The sequence below is a fragment of the Empidonax traillii genome, unplaced genomic scaffold (assembly GCF_003031625.1).
Source record: "Empidonax traillii isolate 1590-97213 ecotype Southwest subspecies unplaced genomic scaffold, ASM303162v1 scaffold81:size2596050, whole genome shotgun sequence".
Lineage (NCBI taxonomy): Eukaryota > Metazoa > Chordata > Aves > Passeriformes > Tyrannidae > Empidonax > Empidonax traillii.
The window spans coordinates 2,447,440-2,464,650 of NW_020955274.1; the positions used below are offsets into that span (position 1 = coordinate 2,447,440).

The window sequence follows — 17,211 nt, forward strand, 5'->3', positions numbered from 1 at the left end:
GCTGAAAAAGTAATCTGTAAACATAATTCAAGTATACCCTGAAGGTTTAGAGATTGAACTATTATTTTATTTTGGGAGTGTTGAATCATGATTTTTCAATACTTTGAGCTGGCAGCTGCAAGACACTTGCAAGCTGGAATTCCAATTTAATGAGTAGCCTATAGAAATATTCAGGCTATCATTAGAAACATTTCACACTCGAGTCAATCCATACCAGAAAGTTTGCAGAGATAAAAAATAACTGGAAAATATCGCTGAGGCAACAGGAACTATAAATTCTTAAAACCTCTTAATATTTATATTAGGGGGGGAGGGAGCGGGGTAGGTGTATGTTTGTTTGTTTTAGAAAACCTAACCGCAGTCTCTCAGACTTTATAATGGTGATTACTGCAAAGACAAGAATAGACTTACCTGATGAAAGTAGTTAATGTTTTTTTGCACTAAAGAATATTTGAGACAGGCTAGTAGGTGAAAAATATGAAAAACGCTAGGCTTACATTGTGAACTATAATGATATGTTTCATATATTTTCTTTCTTATGTTCCTCAAAATTTTCCCACAGAAAAGATACCCTCTCCAGGACAAAGCATTTGCCTAGTTTTACAGACCATTATGGGTTTTTTTCATCCCCTGCACTTTTGTGCTAGTAACCACTTAAACTGCTTTTTGTGCTGTATACATGTATTTTACTGAATATATCAGCTTCAGCCCTTCAACCCTGTACTGGTAGACTATCAATTTAAAATATACTTCTATGTAATGAATCTTTTGTTCAGATGCAGTTTTATATGTGGAAAACTGTGAGGAAATTGCTGCCACACTTCTACTACTCTTTCATCTGAATGAAGAAAACAGATATGGCCAAAAAAACCTGCTTAGATTAGCTAATGTGTCCCACATAGATTTCTTCAGTCCATGCATCCACGTATTATAATAAACCACGTATTGCACTAAGTTTAAAGTGAAATTGCAATCACATAAACAGGACGACGATACATTTGGTTTTAGCACATCAAAATTAACATTTTCCTTTTAGATTGACTGGACTCACCTGTCAGAAGAGAAACTGTAATAATCACTTTCCTCTAGAACCTCTTCAATTAAGAGTCTACAACAAAAAAGAACTTAATTTCAGTAAATCATCTTCATTAAAAGTAATAAATGAATACATATGGGTATACACACAGCTTACCTGCTCATATGTCATCCCTTCTGCCATGTCAGAAGTGCCAATCATGCCTTAAAGTAAAAAGCAAGTAATGTTATACTATTGAATTTGGAATTTATGCTCCCTTATAAGTTTCTTAGCAATTCCACTACAAATATAATGACAAGAGAGATTCTTCGTTATCAGTAACTTCCACTGACCATAACGAACCCCTGAAATGGTGAGGTCATCTAATGTGAACATTTGCATGATGCGAACATTTGATGAGCACATTATGAAAGCGTTCAAACTGATGGAAAATGAAGACTTTATCAAATACAGCTTTCTTATTTTTTCCCACTTACAATTTACAATGGGAAGGGCACATAGCCAGCAGCAATTTGTGAGGACAAAAGTATTGTCTGCAGGTTAAAAGATTCAAAAATTACTGATAATGAGCATCTCAAAAATTGCATTGTTGTCTCTGGGAACAAAATAATGCTCATATTTAAAGTGATTATTAGGGACTCATTTCCTACTCAAATATCACCCTTGACATCTAGTATTAATTTTGGTTTTTGCAATAAGCTGTGTAACTGATAAAACTAGAATGTTTCAACACCAAGCCCACCAAAACCAAAGCTTCTCACTTTTCTTTCTGGTGTCACAGATTTTTAATGTTACTGTGTCCTCTAGTTCATGGACTGCAACATAGCTTTTCCTGCATTTAGAAGAATGTAAATGGCACAGCTACCAAAACACAGGCTGCACCTTTCCCTTATGTCCACTGCACAAAGAAGCACATGATGAAACAAGTCCCTGGAGCAGGAATTGTGGTTCCCCACCCTGGATGATGCCACAGCTGTAGGTTTTATTAAAAATGGTGTTTATGATTTGTTTTATGCTGAGTATCACTTGCCCAAAGCATATTTGACATATATATTGTTATATTTTCTGAAGTGTATACACACACACACACACATATTTTCCTTCTTATGTTTGTATGGCTTGATCTAAGCTACCAAATTAAACCAACCCGTCGTAACTGTTCCAAACATGACAAAAGAACAACATAGGGCTTAAACAGAGTTTGATTAAAAATCATGTTCAAGGACAGGTAAATCTTAAGCATGACATTTTTGGTTACAAACATTTTAATTAGTTTTCATGGATGAACCATGGATTACTTGCATCTTTGATATTTCTTTGTAATTCCAAAGTATACTCTCTTAAATTAGTAGAAATTTCCAGCAATGGTAAACTGCACATCTTACTAGGAATTAAACAAAACAAAACCAAACAAACCCTGATAAGGAAAATCAGTACAGTTGGCATAACTTCACTGTCTTAGAAACTAAAACAGATCTTAGAGCAGCAATTCCTTCTGCTTTGATACCATACACTTTATTAGAAATCTATATGCAACTACAGAAGTTTTGATGCTTTGTTTACCTTTTCTATCATCTAGAAGCAACGTATTTCCATCTGAAGAAAGAAGTACCATGCGCCAATCTGCTGTGAAGATGTTGGACTCAATCAATTCAGGAGAACCTTGCAGCAACTGGGGGGGGGGGGGGGGGGGAAAGAAAAAGAAAAGAAAGGCAATTGAAATCTCCATCCTTCCCATTTGCCAAAACTTCAGACTTCTGAGGTAGTTTACCCTTTCCTATGTTTCCCAGTGTAATCAGAAGTCAAGAGATTTCAACTCTTTTTACATTAATCAAAAAGTGGTGAACACAATTATGAACATTCTACCTTCTTCTCTCCAGAAACACTAACTGAACATTACAAGCTGCCAATCTGCACTTAGTATAACGCACTGAGTTCTTCAGACTATCTGAATAAAATGTCATAAATTATACATTTGCGTGAAGATTAACAAGGAAGTGTATTCTCTTGAACCACAGAGAGAAGCAGCTGACTGGTTTTCAAAACTGGGGCTTCAAGTGAAACTGTAAGCCCATATTCAAGCAGCATAATTCCCATTGGAGGGATGCCAGAGCTTCCGAAACCTGAAAGTCAGTTGAACAACTCGATTATATGAACAAGGATATTGACGTTAAACTTAAAAACATCTAGTTTTGAAAACACCCCCTGGCAACATCTCTGACAGGAAAGTACCCTTGTGTGCAGGAAAGAAATTCCAGTTATGCATTTCTGCAGCATGATAACACTTTTACAGAAACAGAAGAATATCTCTTGCTGAAAGACCTTTACCCCACCACTGATCAGTGGAGGAATCTTTTTGTCTGTTATTCTAATGAGGTTTTCTAATTTGTCATAGTTAGAAAAAACACCATTATTTTTAAATTTCATTTGCAGAAAATGCACAACCTCTTAACACTTACTGGAGGAGTTCAACCTAATTTTTTTCTCTATTTAGGTTCCTCCCACTACCTCCAAATGACATCCATGCTACCCAGTGCATTCATGGTGGTGATTTTGGTAAATCATGTAACATCATTTACTGATGCTTGTCAATTCTCCAACCTTCTAATTGTACTTCCTCTTTTTGCTATTAATAGTTTCTATAACTATTTCCTTCAAGTTGGAAATGCCCAGAATTGCATACGACATTTCAAATATTTTAAATTTGCTACCATTTACATTTTATATAGCACATTTCTTCCCTTTTCTTGAGGTTGAAATCAAATAGTCTCAAAGCTAACACCATTTTACATTTGCTAATAACATTTATGAATAGTTTCATTTATTTCTAGACACTTGAAAATTAGGTTAATTTTATAACAAACACTTCCTTTTTCTTACTCAATTTTTGGGCATCAGTATTTGAAAACATCAACTCAATACACAAAATGAGCAGATATTTCTTAGATTTAATGTTACGGGTGAAATACAGGAATTATTTAATGTATAAGTCCCAACCTGATTTACAATTTTCAAATTGGCGTGAAACCAGTAACTCAGCAAGAAGCATCTTTAATTATCTTTCTAATGTACTACCAATGTAAACCAAAGTAAACACTAAGCAGCCACCTTCCATGAAGCTTAAGCATCTGAGGTTAATTATTACAAAAGCACAGGAAGGATTCAGCATTTGGGGTCAGTCTATTTTGTAGCAAACAACGCAGAAGATTCTACAGTTCAGTGCAACCAGGTAACAATCAAATTAGGTTACACAGGAGAATAACATGAATGATAATAAATCACCTTAGTCATCAAATTTTAGGTACAATAAAAAATCTAAAACTGCTTTGTCATCAATTCAGTCTTAGCTTCAGAGTCTCCCCCAGAACATAGATGACCAGGAAGTAATTTTCAGATCCTTTGCTGATTACAGTGCTCTCAGGGGATTTTGAAGGAACAAGTAGAAATTCTGATATTATTGTTAGCTCCTTTTACATTGGAGAGCATCCAGCCTGTCACTGGAAAATATGTAGGTACAGTTCTTTAGTCAGGCCATTCTTACGAATCTGCAGTGATGACACTGCATCATTTTAAAATGATGACACTGAACTGTTGCTGACACACCATGCAACCATGGGACAAGGTATTCAAGGCTCTCTGGGACATTGCTTTCCTAAAATTAATGGTTTGAATAGGAATATATTCCAAAACATGAAATATACTGATAAAATATTAACAAATTAAGAAGAGTTTACATAAATTAAGATCTTACATAAATTCCAGTTGCATTTCCCTTCCTCTTGTCTTTATGAGGTCTGATGAGATGAAGTCTGGTTTTGTGTGCTAGAAGCTCACGGGTCATTTCCATTTATAAAAAAAACATTCTAATGATGAGACAAAAACTTGAAACCAACCTGCAGAAACTACTCACTTAAAGAACCTAAATATTTGCCAAATAAAGGATATCTAGAGAATATTCTAAACGTTTTTTTTTTAATGGACTCTTACACTTATATTTTTGTGATACTAATATTGATTGCATAATTCAAATAGAGAAAGAGACAAAGTCAATGTAATAAATGATGTACCAAACCTTTTTCATTTCTGATTTCAGATTACAAGGATTGCTCTGCCGACTGAAGAGGGGCTTCTTGAACCTCTCAATGATTCTCCTTTTCAAGTTGCATTACAAAGCTAGAGGAAGCTACATGAAACAAAGAAACAAAGATGTTTCCACCACTCAGTTACACCTTCCATAAAGATCACCCATTCAGCAGGACCCTCATTGGAAAAAGTAGCTACGTTTCAAAAAGAAACATTGATATCTAATGGCATGGTGACAAACAACAGCACAAGACTTGATTTAATAGCATATTATAATAAGGCTCCTTGGTTTGCCCGTTCTGTTAGGTTTGGTTTATCATATAACTCAGCTCCTCAAGTGTTGAAGGTCAATACTATCATACAGTTACAACTAGATTTCCCTCCCTGATCAAAGCGCAAGTATTTGGGACATTTTTCTATAGATGAAGCCCATCGACCATTAGACTAGATTTCATGTTGGCTGTAATGAGTCGATTCAAACGAAATGAATGGAATTTCAAGAACCTTAGACCTCCATTCAGTGTGCATAGAATCACTTTAACAGGCTCTTTTACAGTCTTTATGGGTCTTACCAGAATTCAGAACGTCTCTTTCGCTAGAGACTACCTGTGGGAGGAGGTAACCTACATTTCACTTGTCTATAAAGCCTAACTTATTTTGTATACTTTTTCCTCCTGTATTTTTTGGTTGAAAATAAATACGTATTTCATCTTTATTTACATTTTTTATAAAAGTACAAATCATACTTTATAGTGCCTAAAGTCTTTAATATCGATTTCCAAGGATGTCTCTTCCTTTTAAATATTTTTTATGCTGCAGCAGTAAATGTAAAAGTTCCACTATTGGTCACCGCAACGACACCAACTCAGTCTGACAACAATTGGATGGTATGTTGCTACCCTTTTGAAATCATATCCTATGCTGTTTCTGTATAATTGCTTATACCTGCAGACACTGTTTGAAAAACTATGATCATCTACCATTTGGTATACACTTTATACTCACATCACTGATGTAAATTCATGAAGTGCCACTCCACTGCATTCAGAAAGCTTTTTGACTACTTAAGAAGGGTTTGACCACTAATGATTCACATTCAAACACTGACACAGTACACATTATAAAGACATTTATCCCACTGGAACAAATTACTGTTTTTAGACAGCTATAAATTCAGAACGGTTTTATTGGGCCCACAGGAGTCCTGATTTGCTCTGACAAACTGGAGATCAAAGTCACGTTCTATGCAAAGAAGACTTTACCAGACAGCTGATTGCATACAGGTGTTCTGTTACATACAGATACTACCCTCTTTTCACGCAGATAAGGCCTTACACATATGCTTTAAGTCAGATGTTGAATGTTTCTTAGCCCATAAGCCAGTAAAAAACATTATGCCTTAGGAAAGGCTTGCAAGATGTTCTATAGATTACATACCAGTGCAATCAGCTGTGTGCAGTTAATGTACCGTGGGCACACTGGGATATACTGAAACAGAAGCGGTAAAGAACAAGTCCACTGCTTCAGAAACTTGGAGTTGCCTTAGGCACTAGTGTTCAATTTTAGCTTTTGTTTTAATGAAATCAGCTGTCAGATCAGTTAAAAAAAAAAAAAAAAGAAAAAAAAAAAGAAAAAAAAAAGCCAAGGATTTACATAATGCTTTTTTAAAAGCTTTTTCTTACATTGTTTTCCAGAGATCACTCTGATTCTTGTTCCCATGGAAACTGGGTTGGGAAGGCTGCTGGCAGCCAAGAACTAACAGGCAAGAACTCTCCCTTGCAAACTTCAGTTTAGAATTGTCAGCTGAAATATGTAACAGGCTTTGATAAAACAGCTATATATTATAAAAAATATTTGACCTTAGACTTGTAAGAATGTAAGTACAAGAGAAGCATATAGTACAGAGTAAACAAGCACAGGTATGCTTTCCCATTCTGAATCCGACTGACACCAAAAGCACCAAAGTTCTTGCTGCTGCTTCACTGGTCAATTTTGAGTCAGTTTGTGAGTTGCTGTTGGTTCTCAGTTATTGGGCATCCACGTTGTGATAACTTGTATTAATTAGTAGGCCACTTGATAAAACCTTCTTCAACAGAGAGGACAGGTTCACTAATGAGCATCTTGGACATACTCCTCATATACTATGTAAAGACTGAACTGCTTCGGTACTGCTAGTGGGAGAAGGAGATAATTTCCAATTATTTTAAATTATGATTATTTTCTTTGTCTTTGATAATTTAATTCCTGTATTACCTGTTTTGATAAGCTTGACAGTTAAAAAAAATTAAAAAAAAGAAAAAAAGAAAAAAGAAAGAAAGAAAAAAGACATGCAAAGCACACTCAAGTTCAGTTATGCTACTCTGTTTTAAATAAAACCAAACAAATTTGGCTCATCAATCTGAAAATCCCTGAGGTGATAATCATCATATCCCAAAGATAAACACTTCATTTTGAAAAACAAAAAGATTTTATTTAAGAATAGCAAGTAGCTGCATGGTTGCCATCTTTCCAGAGCATAAAAAGTTTTCCATCACAAATTTAGTGGAGAGTTCAATGCAGATTTGTATCACCTCCATTTTTGCTTTGGAATCAGCATGAAATAACTTCAACTCTCTTCCACTACGAAGCATTTGAACTTAATTTTAAAATAAGTCTTAAGTTTGAAAAAGATCTGACATTCAAAAACATTTCAAAACACTTAACATATTCAGGATTTGAATTATTGCACTAAAATCCCATGAAAGCATTACTACTTATTGATAATAAAAAAATTTAACCTTGAAGTTATTTAGGAACTATTGCTATAGAGGAAAGCATTTTATATACTCTCCAATTCAGTATATGATATTGTCACCTTAAATAATCATATTGCTAGTATGACAGAACATTATAAAAATAATTTACTGTACAATCCATTTTTCTGAGGTGAGCCACTGATTTTTTTTCGTATGACTCAATTATTGCCATCCTCCACATACTAATATTCAGCGTTAGTCTTTATTTAAATGATATATTTTTAAAGCATCCTGCCATCTGCAAAAATGTCAAGTTCTGTTGTTTTTAAAGAACAGTGACTAAATTAGCAGCACTTTGCAGTACCATCATTTTGACAACAGCAAATAACTAAAAAGTATAGAATGTCAGAAGCAACAGTAAGGCAAACTTGAGTGATGAAGATAATTTTGTGGAGCTGAATAAGAATCTGCTGAACAGGGTCACTGATCTGACGCACCTTCCTCTGTGATACAGCAATTCCTGCCGATGCTGTAGAAGACAAGAATAAAATCAGGAGGGCAGCTCATTTTGTTACCTTAACCTGTAGATATAAACGCTAAGTTTAAATGCATGACTTGTTTTTCCAATAATGTTGCAAACAGAAAAAGGATAATGTAAAATATTAAAAATTTAGGCAATGCAATTGAATACATGTGTCAAAAGAAAATCCCTTTCTCTGAATCATTAAATTATGCTAAGAGAAAAACAGTATTAATGTACCTTACCAATCATTAAAGTTTTCTCACATTTATTTAAAAGGAAATTTAAATATATGATACATAGAATTTTCTTAACTGATTTTTTTTTACATTGACTAACACACATATTTACTTTTTGTATATTTTGATGTTATTAAATTTATTTTCAATCTACCCAAAGAATTACAATAACATATCTCACATGGACCATATTTATCAATTGTTGTTTAGGATTTTTAATCTTGTGTATTTAAATCATACACACTGTCAAATTCAGAGATGAAATAAAAGTTTATCAGCAGATTGTCACTATAAAACATTTAGTGTATCACTAAAGAATATTCACAAAATTATCTTTCCAAGTTGAGTATTAGACCTGGAAGCTAAGCAAGGACCTTTGGCCCAAGTATTGAACTTCAGCCAGCAGCCCTGTATCTCTCTTAAATACAGTTCTCTAAACTACACTTCAGAGGCTAATTTAGATCCATATTCTAACATTTCTTCATACAGCAACACCCTGAGGATCATAAAGTCTTACGTAAAAATTTATATGCACAGAAACTTTTTTTTTTTTTTTTTTGGCATAATGATCCTGCATCGAGAATAAAAATTCTACTGAGTAGGCAATAAAATTCAAATACCACATTAACTCATTCACAGCAGTACAATTATCAGGGTTTTTTTTGCTGTTGAATTTCTGTACTGGCTATTTTAACAAGAAGTAGAAGACAGACATTCACAAACTGAAGTGTCTAGGGACTATGCAGTTCTGAGCTGTGCTATCACAGAAACAGAGAGATACAGAAAAAGTCCTTTTCTGTCACAGAGTTTCTGTCACATGTTTCTAGTAGTATCAGGAAGATGATGATGTCATTGCTGTTATTGGGGCTCTTGTGGCCTTTTTGCACATCTGTTGATAGAGTCAAGTGAAATTCAGTTTGATACTTTTTCCCCAAGTCTTCCCTTAATGATGAGTAAGAGTCTTGCATTTCCCCTGAGTTACTTGGAGAAAAATTTAGATTGTTTTTTCTGGTCAGGGTGACAGTGGTAGCCATGCTGTAATAATCTAAAATACATACCACCAGAAGAGCAATTTGGATTTAGCTCTTTCTGCCTCATTTTCACCTCTCTACCAACACTGCTGTATTCAGTCTCCACTGCTGTTACTACCTATGAATCTTCAGCTTTTGTTAGGACACTCAGAACACCTTTAATTCCTTGACGTTATCTTTTCCCCTATTCCCCGTTATGTGGTATTTGTCTTCTTTTTTCCTGTCAATGGCTTATAAAACAAACCAAAAGAAAATAAATCAGTGCCCTTTCTTTTGTGTGTCTTCACATTTTTTTTTTCAAATAAAAGTATGTATAGAATGATAGCAGCAAACAAAAATGACTGAGTAGGGTATAACATGGATTTCCCTTTTTTCCAGTATGACAGCAATAATATGACCTAAAATTCTAAGAGGACCATATGTAGTGTCTCCTTGTAGTGTATAGGTGCTTCAAAGACAGCTGGAGACCCAGTGTTAAGCTAGGAACTTCAGGAGTACCCTCCAAGTCCTCCAGACTGCTCCAAGTTTCTTTTTTTTTTTTTTTTTTTAATACAGAAGTATAGCATTATTTGGAAGATGAGGGCATACATGTGTGAATAGGCTGCTGAAGACTTGATCAAAGCTTTTAATAATTTTATACAAAAGGAAAACATTATTGAAAAAAAGATTTTGGATTTACTCAAATTACCCACAGAACTGAAAACATCAACAAAGGCTAAAGTATTTGTTTGAAGATCATGATAGCTCTGATAGGTTATGGCTGGATAGTGGGTTTTAACTGTGCTGGTATTATAATGGCACTCTTTAGTAAACAGTAAACACTGAAACTGCAGAAGGCTGACATCAAATTTTGATTTGTACTCCATAACGAAAAATTTTAATAGAATTTTTATATTAAAAGCTGTAAAATAGGACAGTATAGACAAAAAGCACCGGTTTATGATCCATTTCTCAATTGTTCAAAATAATTTTCTTTCAAGTATTAATTCAGACAATATGCATTCTGAAATCACAGCTTAGGATCTTACAGTATGTGAAGCTTCTCAGTAAGAAAGAAAAGTACCTCAAATAGAAAACTTGTTTCATCAATCACAATGTATAAATACACGATAATTTACAAGGGGTCTATGAAAATTCATTTCTCAGGAGAAATTCTCATTGCATTTGGCAGAAGTTTAGGCAGGATAACGACCATTAAAATGAGATCTTACTGATTCACCATTGGAATTCATATTTTTAAGAAGTACCTTCATGATATTTCAGATAACATACTTGTATGTGAAATGTAATTTTCTCATTTTCTAATATTTTAAAATACAATTATTAGATTAAACCATAACATTTCACTCTGCAAAGAGCTACAACTGGTAGACTTTGAGGAAACACTCTATATGCAACAGGAGAACAATGTTATAAATTGAACATTTGGTAATCATTAGGTTTAATTTAAGCTAAAGTTCAAATTTCTTGCAAGCACAAAATTACCTGGTCACAATCTTGATCCAGGACCATCTTAAATAAAATAACAGTATTCTCTGACTATATCTCATGTTTCCTCTAAAGGAAATCTGTCCAAGTTCCCTAGTTTTTAACTGTGCATTTTTAAGTCAGAAAAAGGTTGGCTCACTCTGCGTGTCCAAAATAGCATAATTTCTACTACATAAAAGTTTCTTTCCCTGCTCAGTTTTCAGCCTGGAACACGCAAAGTCTGTAGAGCGGATTTTAATACTGAAAACTCAATAATCCATGAGATGATGCATTTCTACATTTTTAAGGACCTTCTGGATAACCCTTCTTATGGATGGGAAACATAAATATTTATTGTTTAGAGAAGAAAAACATGAGTAATAATGCATACAGTACTGGTAAAATGGTGGAAAAGAATAATATTACATCACCAGGATAGCAATATCTCAATGTCAGAACATGTTTCAGTGTTAGATCCTGCTCTGTACACTACATAAACTCTTTCCCAGCCTGCAGATTTCACTAATTGAAATAAAAAAGCAATAAAAAAAACTGATACAAACAGAGAGGAGCCCGAATTAGCCAATATGATGTCTCATGGGTGGCAGCTGCAATAGCCCTAGCCTGGTAAGAATTTGTATATATTTTTTTGGCAGTAGGGAAAACTACAGTTTCAAGGAGCAGTTACGAAGACAGATAAGAAGATAGCTTTTCTAATGATTATGTGAGGGGCAGAGATTTGTGTACTAGTGAATTTGTACAGAGAGAAAAAAATGCACTTGCTTCAACACAAGCATGAGGAGGCTGCCACTACTGACTGCAACAGGACCAAAACTGCAAAGTGATAAGTGACAGACTGGATGGTGACATGCTAAGAACCACTCTGAAAACAATAATAAAATATTGCCTTTGGTTAAAACGATGTCTGTGGAGAAACACAAGAGAAGAACCGATGCCATCATTATAAACACTCACATAGCTAAGTTAAAAAGAAAAAATTAGTCAGGAGGCAGATGCAGCCAAAAGTGATTTTGAGGGTTTTTTTCAGATTTGAAAGAAAAACAGAAATAAAGAAACAACAGAATCTGTGAGTAAAAGTGGTGCCAAAACGATCAGAAAAAATAATGGTTGGTCAAGAATGTGTTTGATGCAGTACTGAATAAACAACAGAAGAAAAAGGAAGACCTTTAGAAGAGGAAGAGGGATGATATGACATATTCTGCTTCTGTTTGTTTCCTTTTTTGAAATAAATGAGGCCTCCGCAATACAAAAAATGGGCGCCTATGTTTGTGTAGAAGGTCTAGAGAAGTTCAAAGGGACAAGATACTACTCTACTACAATATACTCCACACTAATACACTAACCAAATAAATTGGCTAACCAAATAAATTGGTTTAGCTGATGTAGCAAAGTCCATTTTTAAAACTATTTACATGTACGTCTTTTGAGTACAAACACCCTCTTAAAACATCTTCAAGCAGACTGACTGCTGTAGGTCAATATAATATGAAGCCGTAATGGGGAGTAAGGAAACGTTTCATGAAGGGAATTGCAGAATTGTTGCACTGTGAACCAAACAACTAGAATTGATCATAACAGTGACCAGTTTATAATTTATATTAAAAAATAAATCACACCTACCTTATCTGGGGTTGTCTTTCAGAAGTACTAAAATTTCATTTAGTTATACCTGAAACAAATGTATAAATGTTATCTTCAGCTTAAAAAACCAAAACGTGCATGTTAATAATTTCTGTTTCCCAGAAATGGTGTCAAAATAACTTTTAAAAAACAGTATTAAACGAACTCCAGACCCCATTTGACTATCAAGTTACTGTTTGATGTATTGAAGATTTTCCTACATCACAAACTAAAATCTCAGCCCCACACAGTATTTTAATAAATACTTCCAGAATTTCACAGAAACTAACAATACATGTTGACTAGATGTCCACAGAAGATTTGCATTCAATTATTACAGTTACTGCTACCACTACAGCCACAACATTGTTGCTAGTCTGGATAAAGAGCCCACTTTTTCAGTGGACCTTACTTCTTATATAATCCTACTGAATTTAGGACCTTGAAGACTGGGATATGACCAATTATTGGTCCAACATCTAATAAGCAATAAAACTGAACGTAAACATTGACATAATTTATTGCATAGTGCCAAAAAAGGTCTAAAAGAAGGCTAATGTTATTATTTCTGCACTTGGAAAGCACTGTCTTAAATATTAGTCTTAAGCATTTGTTTTAAAACATTCCTGTAAAATCACTCTTTTGATGGTAATTTAGACCTATGAGACCAACCACTCTGTCTAACAATTAGTTTCTCATTTTGAATGAGGAATAAGTGCACGTTTAACAAAAAGATAATTCTGCTAACTGAAAGTCTGAGTAGTAAGATTAGGATATTCTAGAACAATTTTCCCATACAATTCATGGATTTTAATAAAATGCCCTGCATCTTTGTCTACATGAGATTTTATTCCGCACTTACTAAGATTGCAAGCATTATCATTAAGCAAGAACAGAGGCATCTAATCAAACAGAGGAAAAAAAAGTTTTCCATCACATTTATATTAGTTTTCCCATTGTTGGTCTTGTTACAGTAGATATATTAGTTCTAGAGCAACAGTAGAGCAAACACATTGCTGAGAGTCTTAAATCCTTTTATGTTCAAACCTTCTTTGTGTTGTACTCTGAAATAAAGTGCCTCTATTTTTCCTACTTTTCTGAGATCCTTGAATTTAAAGAAAAAAAAATCCTGAAGGAGGCTTGCATCTGTCACACTGAAATCACTTTAAAACTAAAAGAAATTATACATTTTTAGGCTAAATCTGTCTCCCTAAAAAGAAGACACACAGATAGAGAATGAAAGAAAAAGAAACTATTTTATTCCTTGTTAATGCTTTGCTTAGGAAAACAGATATTAAAATTTTGTAGTAGCTAGCACAAAAGACTGTTTGGTAAGAAAAGCTGACCTCTGTAATAGCAAATAAACTAGGCACTCCCCTCATAGAAGCAAAAGTACTTCAATTAACCTTGTTACTGAGACAGAAAAATAGACAGAAAAAGACAGTGTCTACTGTCTAGAAAGTAAAGAATGAAGTGCAATATATGATTGTGCCTATTCAAGGAACAGGTATTTTACCTGCTTAGGATGCAGACACAGTAATACAAATACAAAAGTAGAAGCACTGACAGAAAGTGAATCACGCTGCTTGGGGTAAGGATTTTGAGTTCCAACTTCAGATACAACAAACACCATAATATATTATGTGAATATATGCATGAAAATTTGTAACAGAAGCCACTTGGCTAGATAGCTAAGTTTGAATTCTAGCTGTTTGCTAGAATTTTATAAAAAACACACATAACCTTTTCCAAGTATTAATACACAAAATTGGGTTTGAAATACTATACCCTTTGGCTGTTTCAAATAAATGGTCTTTCAATGAGTAAAGGGCTCATATCCAAATTTGCTTGATCAGTTTGATGACTCACCACATTTGACTTGCTAATCTGCCAGTTTATGAGTGTATCTACAAGTGCATGATATTTCACACCAGAGTCTGTCTCACCACTCACTGTACACAGCAGAGATGTAGTATTTTCTGATTCATATGCTAAAGTTAGGAAAATACTAATGTTAAAAAACGGAACCAAAAAAACCCACAGAAATCATGATGCAGAACATCACTAAGCAATAGCAAACACCCTTCAGCCCTATTTTTATTGCTTATTATTATGTTAGAGACCCACTGAGCAGCTACATTGGAGAGAAGAATCTCATTATGTTAGTCACTATGAAAACACAGCAAAATAATTTATTCAATAACTAACCACAAGGAGACTCAAACATGTAAAAAACATTGTAACAAACATTCATGTGTGTATACACACACGTAACACTAAAGACTTTATTTATAATACTTAGTCTTCTGTGTATGAGTTATGCTAATCATACAAAGCCAGATGGGGAGTATGAAAAAAGATGAACTTGCAGACAAGTTAACTAACAAGTCATGGAGCACGCAGTGCATCCTGATGTTCAGCCCAGGGTTACCTGGACCGTATTTCCTTTTACCACGGTTACTCCTTTGACAGGGATAGGAAGAACAAGGCAATGTGTTTTGTTCAAATGCCTTGCAAGAAGGTATTTCTCAGTTTGAGAGGATCTCAAGGAAAATGAAATACACATCCTCCATCTCTTTCCTCTTTTGTGCCCACTCTTGTTAGAATGTGAAAGACATGCAAAAGCCAAAGCTTTTAATTCTCATCAGCCTCTCTATTCTGAATAGCTCTATGAAAATTCCTTGAGGACATTTAAAAAAAAAAAACATTAAATGAGCCATAAAGAACTTCTCTGACTGCTACTTTGGTCTTTAATAGCTGATGTAATTAAAGCAACTTCTAAGGCTTTAATTTCTTAACATGCACGGAAATCAGTGCAAATCATAAAAATACCTTTTAATAGGTAGTTTAGTGTTTTGCTCTTGCAGGAACCTAACCATCTAATTTCAAGAGAAGAGCTTATAACATGATATGCGATCAGAAAAACCTGAGGAGATGATAACTTTTGCTTTGGCTTTAACTTTCACTTCAATGTTATCTAAAAAATCTCTGAAAACCCTCCCAAGTTTGATCAGACTGGTAGGACCACTGGTATGAATCAAGATTTCATATCAGCAGAAAACTTCAATGTATCTCTTTGAACAAAATGGAAGCAAAGGATGTGGCTTTTTGAATGACAGCTTACTGATCTTTTCAGGAGAAAGGTCAAATTACCTTTATTTTTTCTAAATACTCCTAGTAAGCTGTCCTTTAAATCACTGTACACTGGAATGGACAATCCCAACCCCATTAATTAAACCCTTTTGCAGAGCAAACAACTAAGTTCTCTCACTCACAGAGGCTCCACGTACAGCAAGAGAAGTTGACACAAACATACTCCAGCATCATACAGGAAAACTTGTACAGGTCTCAGCAGATCATGTTCTAGCTGATGTTTTCTACAATGACCCATTAGCCCAAGGTCTCAGAAGAAATCTGAATCTTAGATAAATTGGGAAGAGCAAGCCTACAAAACACTAAGATCTCCAAAGTTCTTCACAGACAGCCCATTGGGCAAATGATAGTTTTCTTGATGGAATAATAATTTTCAAGGAATTTCCTACGCTTTCCAGTTCACTGTCTAAAGAAGCATATATAGCAGATGTCAGATGATATTATTCCAAAGACTTACAAAACTATCTAATCACCACTGAAAGAAGAAATATCCTCTCAAAACATCAAACCTATCAAATACAACTGGTCTGAGCCACACAAAAAAAAAAAAGTTCAGCTCTGCGATAACAGAACTTGCAAATTATAAGGTAGCTGACTGCAATGTAGTCCAAATTACTGACTCCAGACAGCAAGCAACACTACTGAACGGGGTTTTTATTTCACAGTGTTCCTTGTTATCCTCGAAAGTAGTTAAATGTGGAGATAAGTGATGATCTAAACTCAGAGCCCAATCATTTGCTACATACAACATACATAGTTCCTATTTTGAGAGCATCCTAGTTCTAGAAATCCCCAATTTTTCAACTGGATATGAGCATCACCTGCACAAAAGTCAAGTCCTGGCACTTTGTAAACAAGTAATATTTCTAAAAGCTCAAAGAAAGATATAGGAGTTACTCTACAGTTACATCACTAGAATATTCTTCAGGCAGATCTGTGGTGTCTTCATTACATGGTAAGTCTGAATACTATTGGATTGCAGAAATTCGGGAAAGGAATCCTGAATATCAATGTCTTTGCTTATTGGTCACAAGTTAGATCAGAGGTTACTCCAAACATTGAAAACATAAACTAAATTATGAGGTAAGAGAAAAACTTCTAAGCAAGGTACAGCAGCAAAACAGGACTGGGCATTGAGACTTCTTAGCCTCATGAAAAGCAAGTGACTGAGCAATTGTGAAACAAATCTATTGCACGCTTCATTTTTATTGTGAGGAAGGTCAGAGAATTTCTAAGAGGATGTTTTACAACATTTAACACAGAAGTGTCTTTCAATGTATTTAGGATGCTGTCCCAATTGCAATGT

The 17,211-nt window shown here is 34.5% G+C and overlaps 1 protein-coding gene across 1 annotated transcript in view; it reads right to left on the reverse strand.

Annotated features, from left to right (window-relative positions):
- Positions 1–1,047: 1,047 nt before the first annotated feature.
- NEK10 (NIMA related kinase 10) overlaps positions 1,048–17,211 on the reverse strand; it is an 88,456-nt gene continuing 72,292 nt past the window's right edge. The window contains 6 exon segments of the mRNA XM_027880951.1: positions 1,048–1,108; positions 1,182–1,239; positions 2,600–2,708; positions 5,109–5,219; positions 8,283–8,383; positions 11,130–11,156. Of these exon segments, the coding sequence (XP_027736752.1) occupies positions 1,048–1,108; positions 1,182–1,239; positions 2,600–2,708; positions 5,109–5,219; positions 8,283–8,383; positions 11,130–11,156 (467 nt within the window).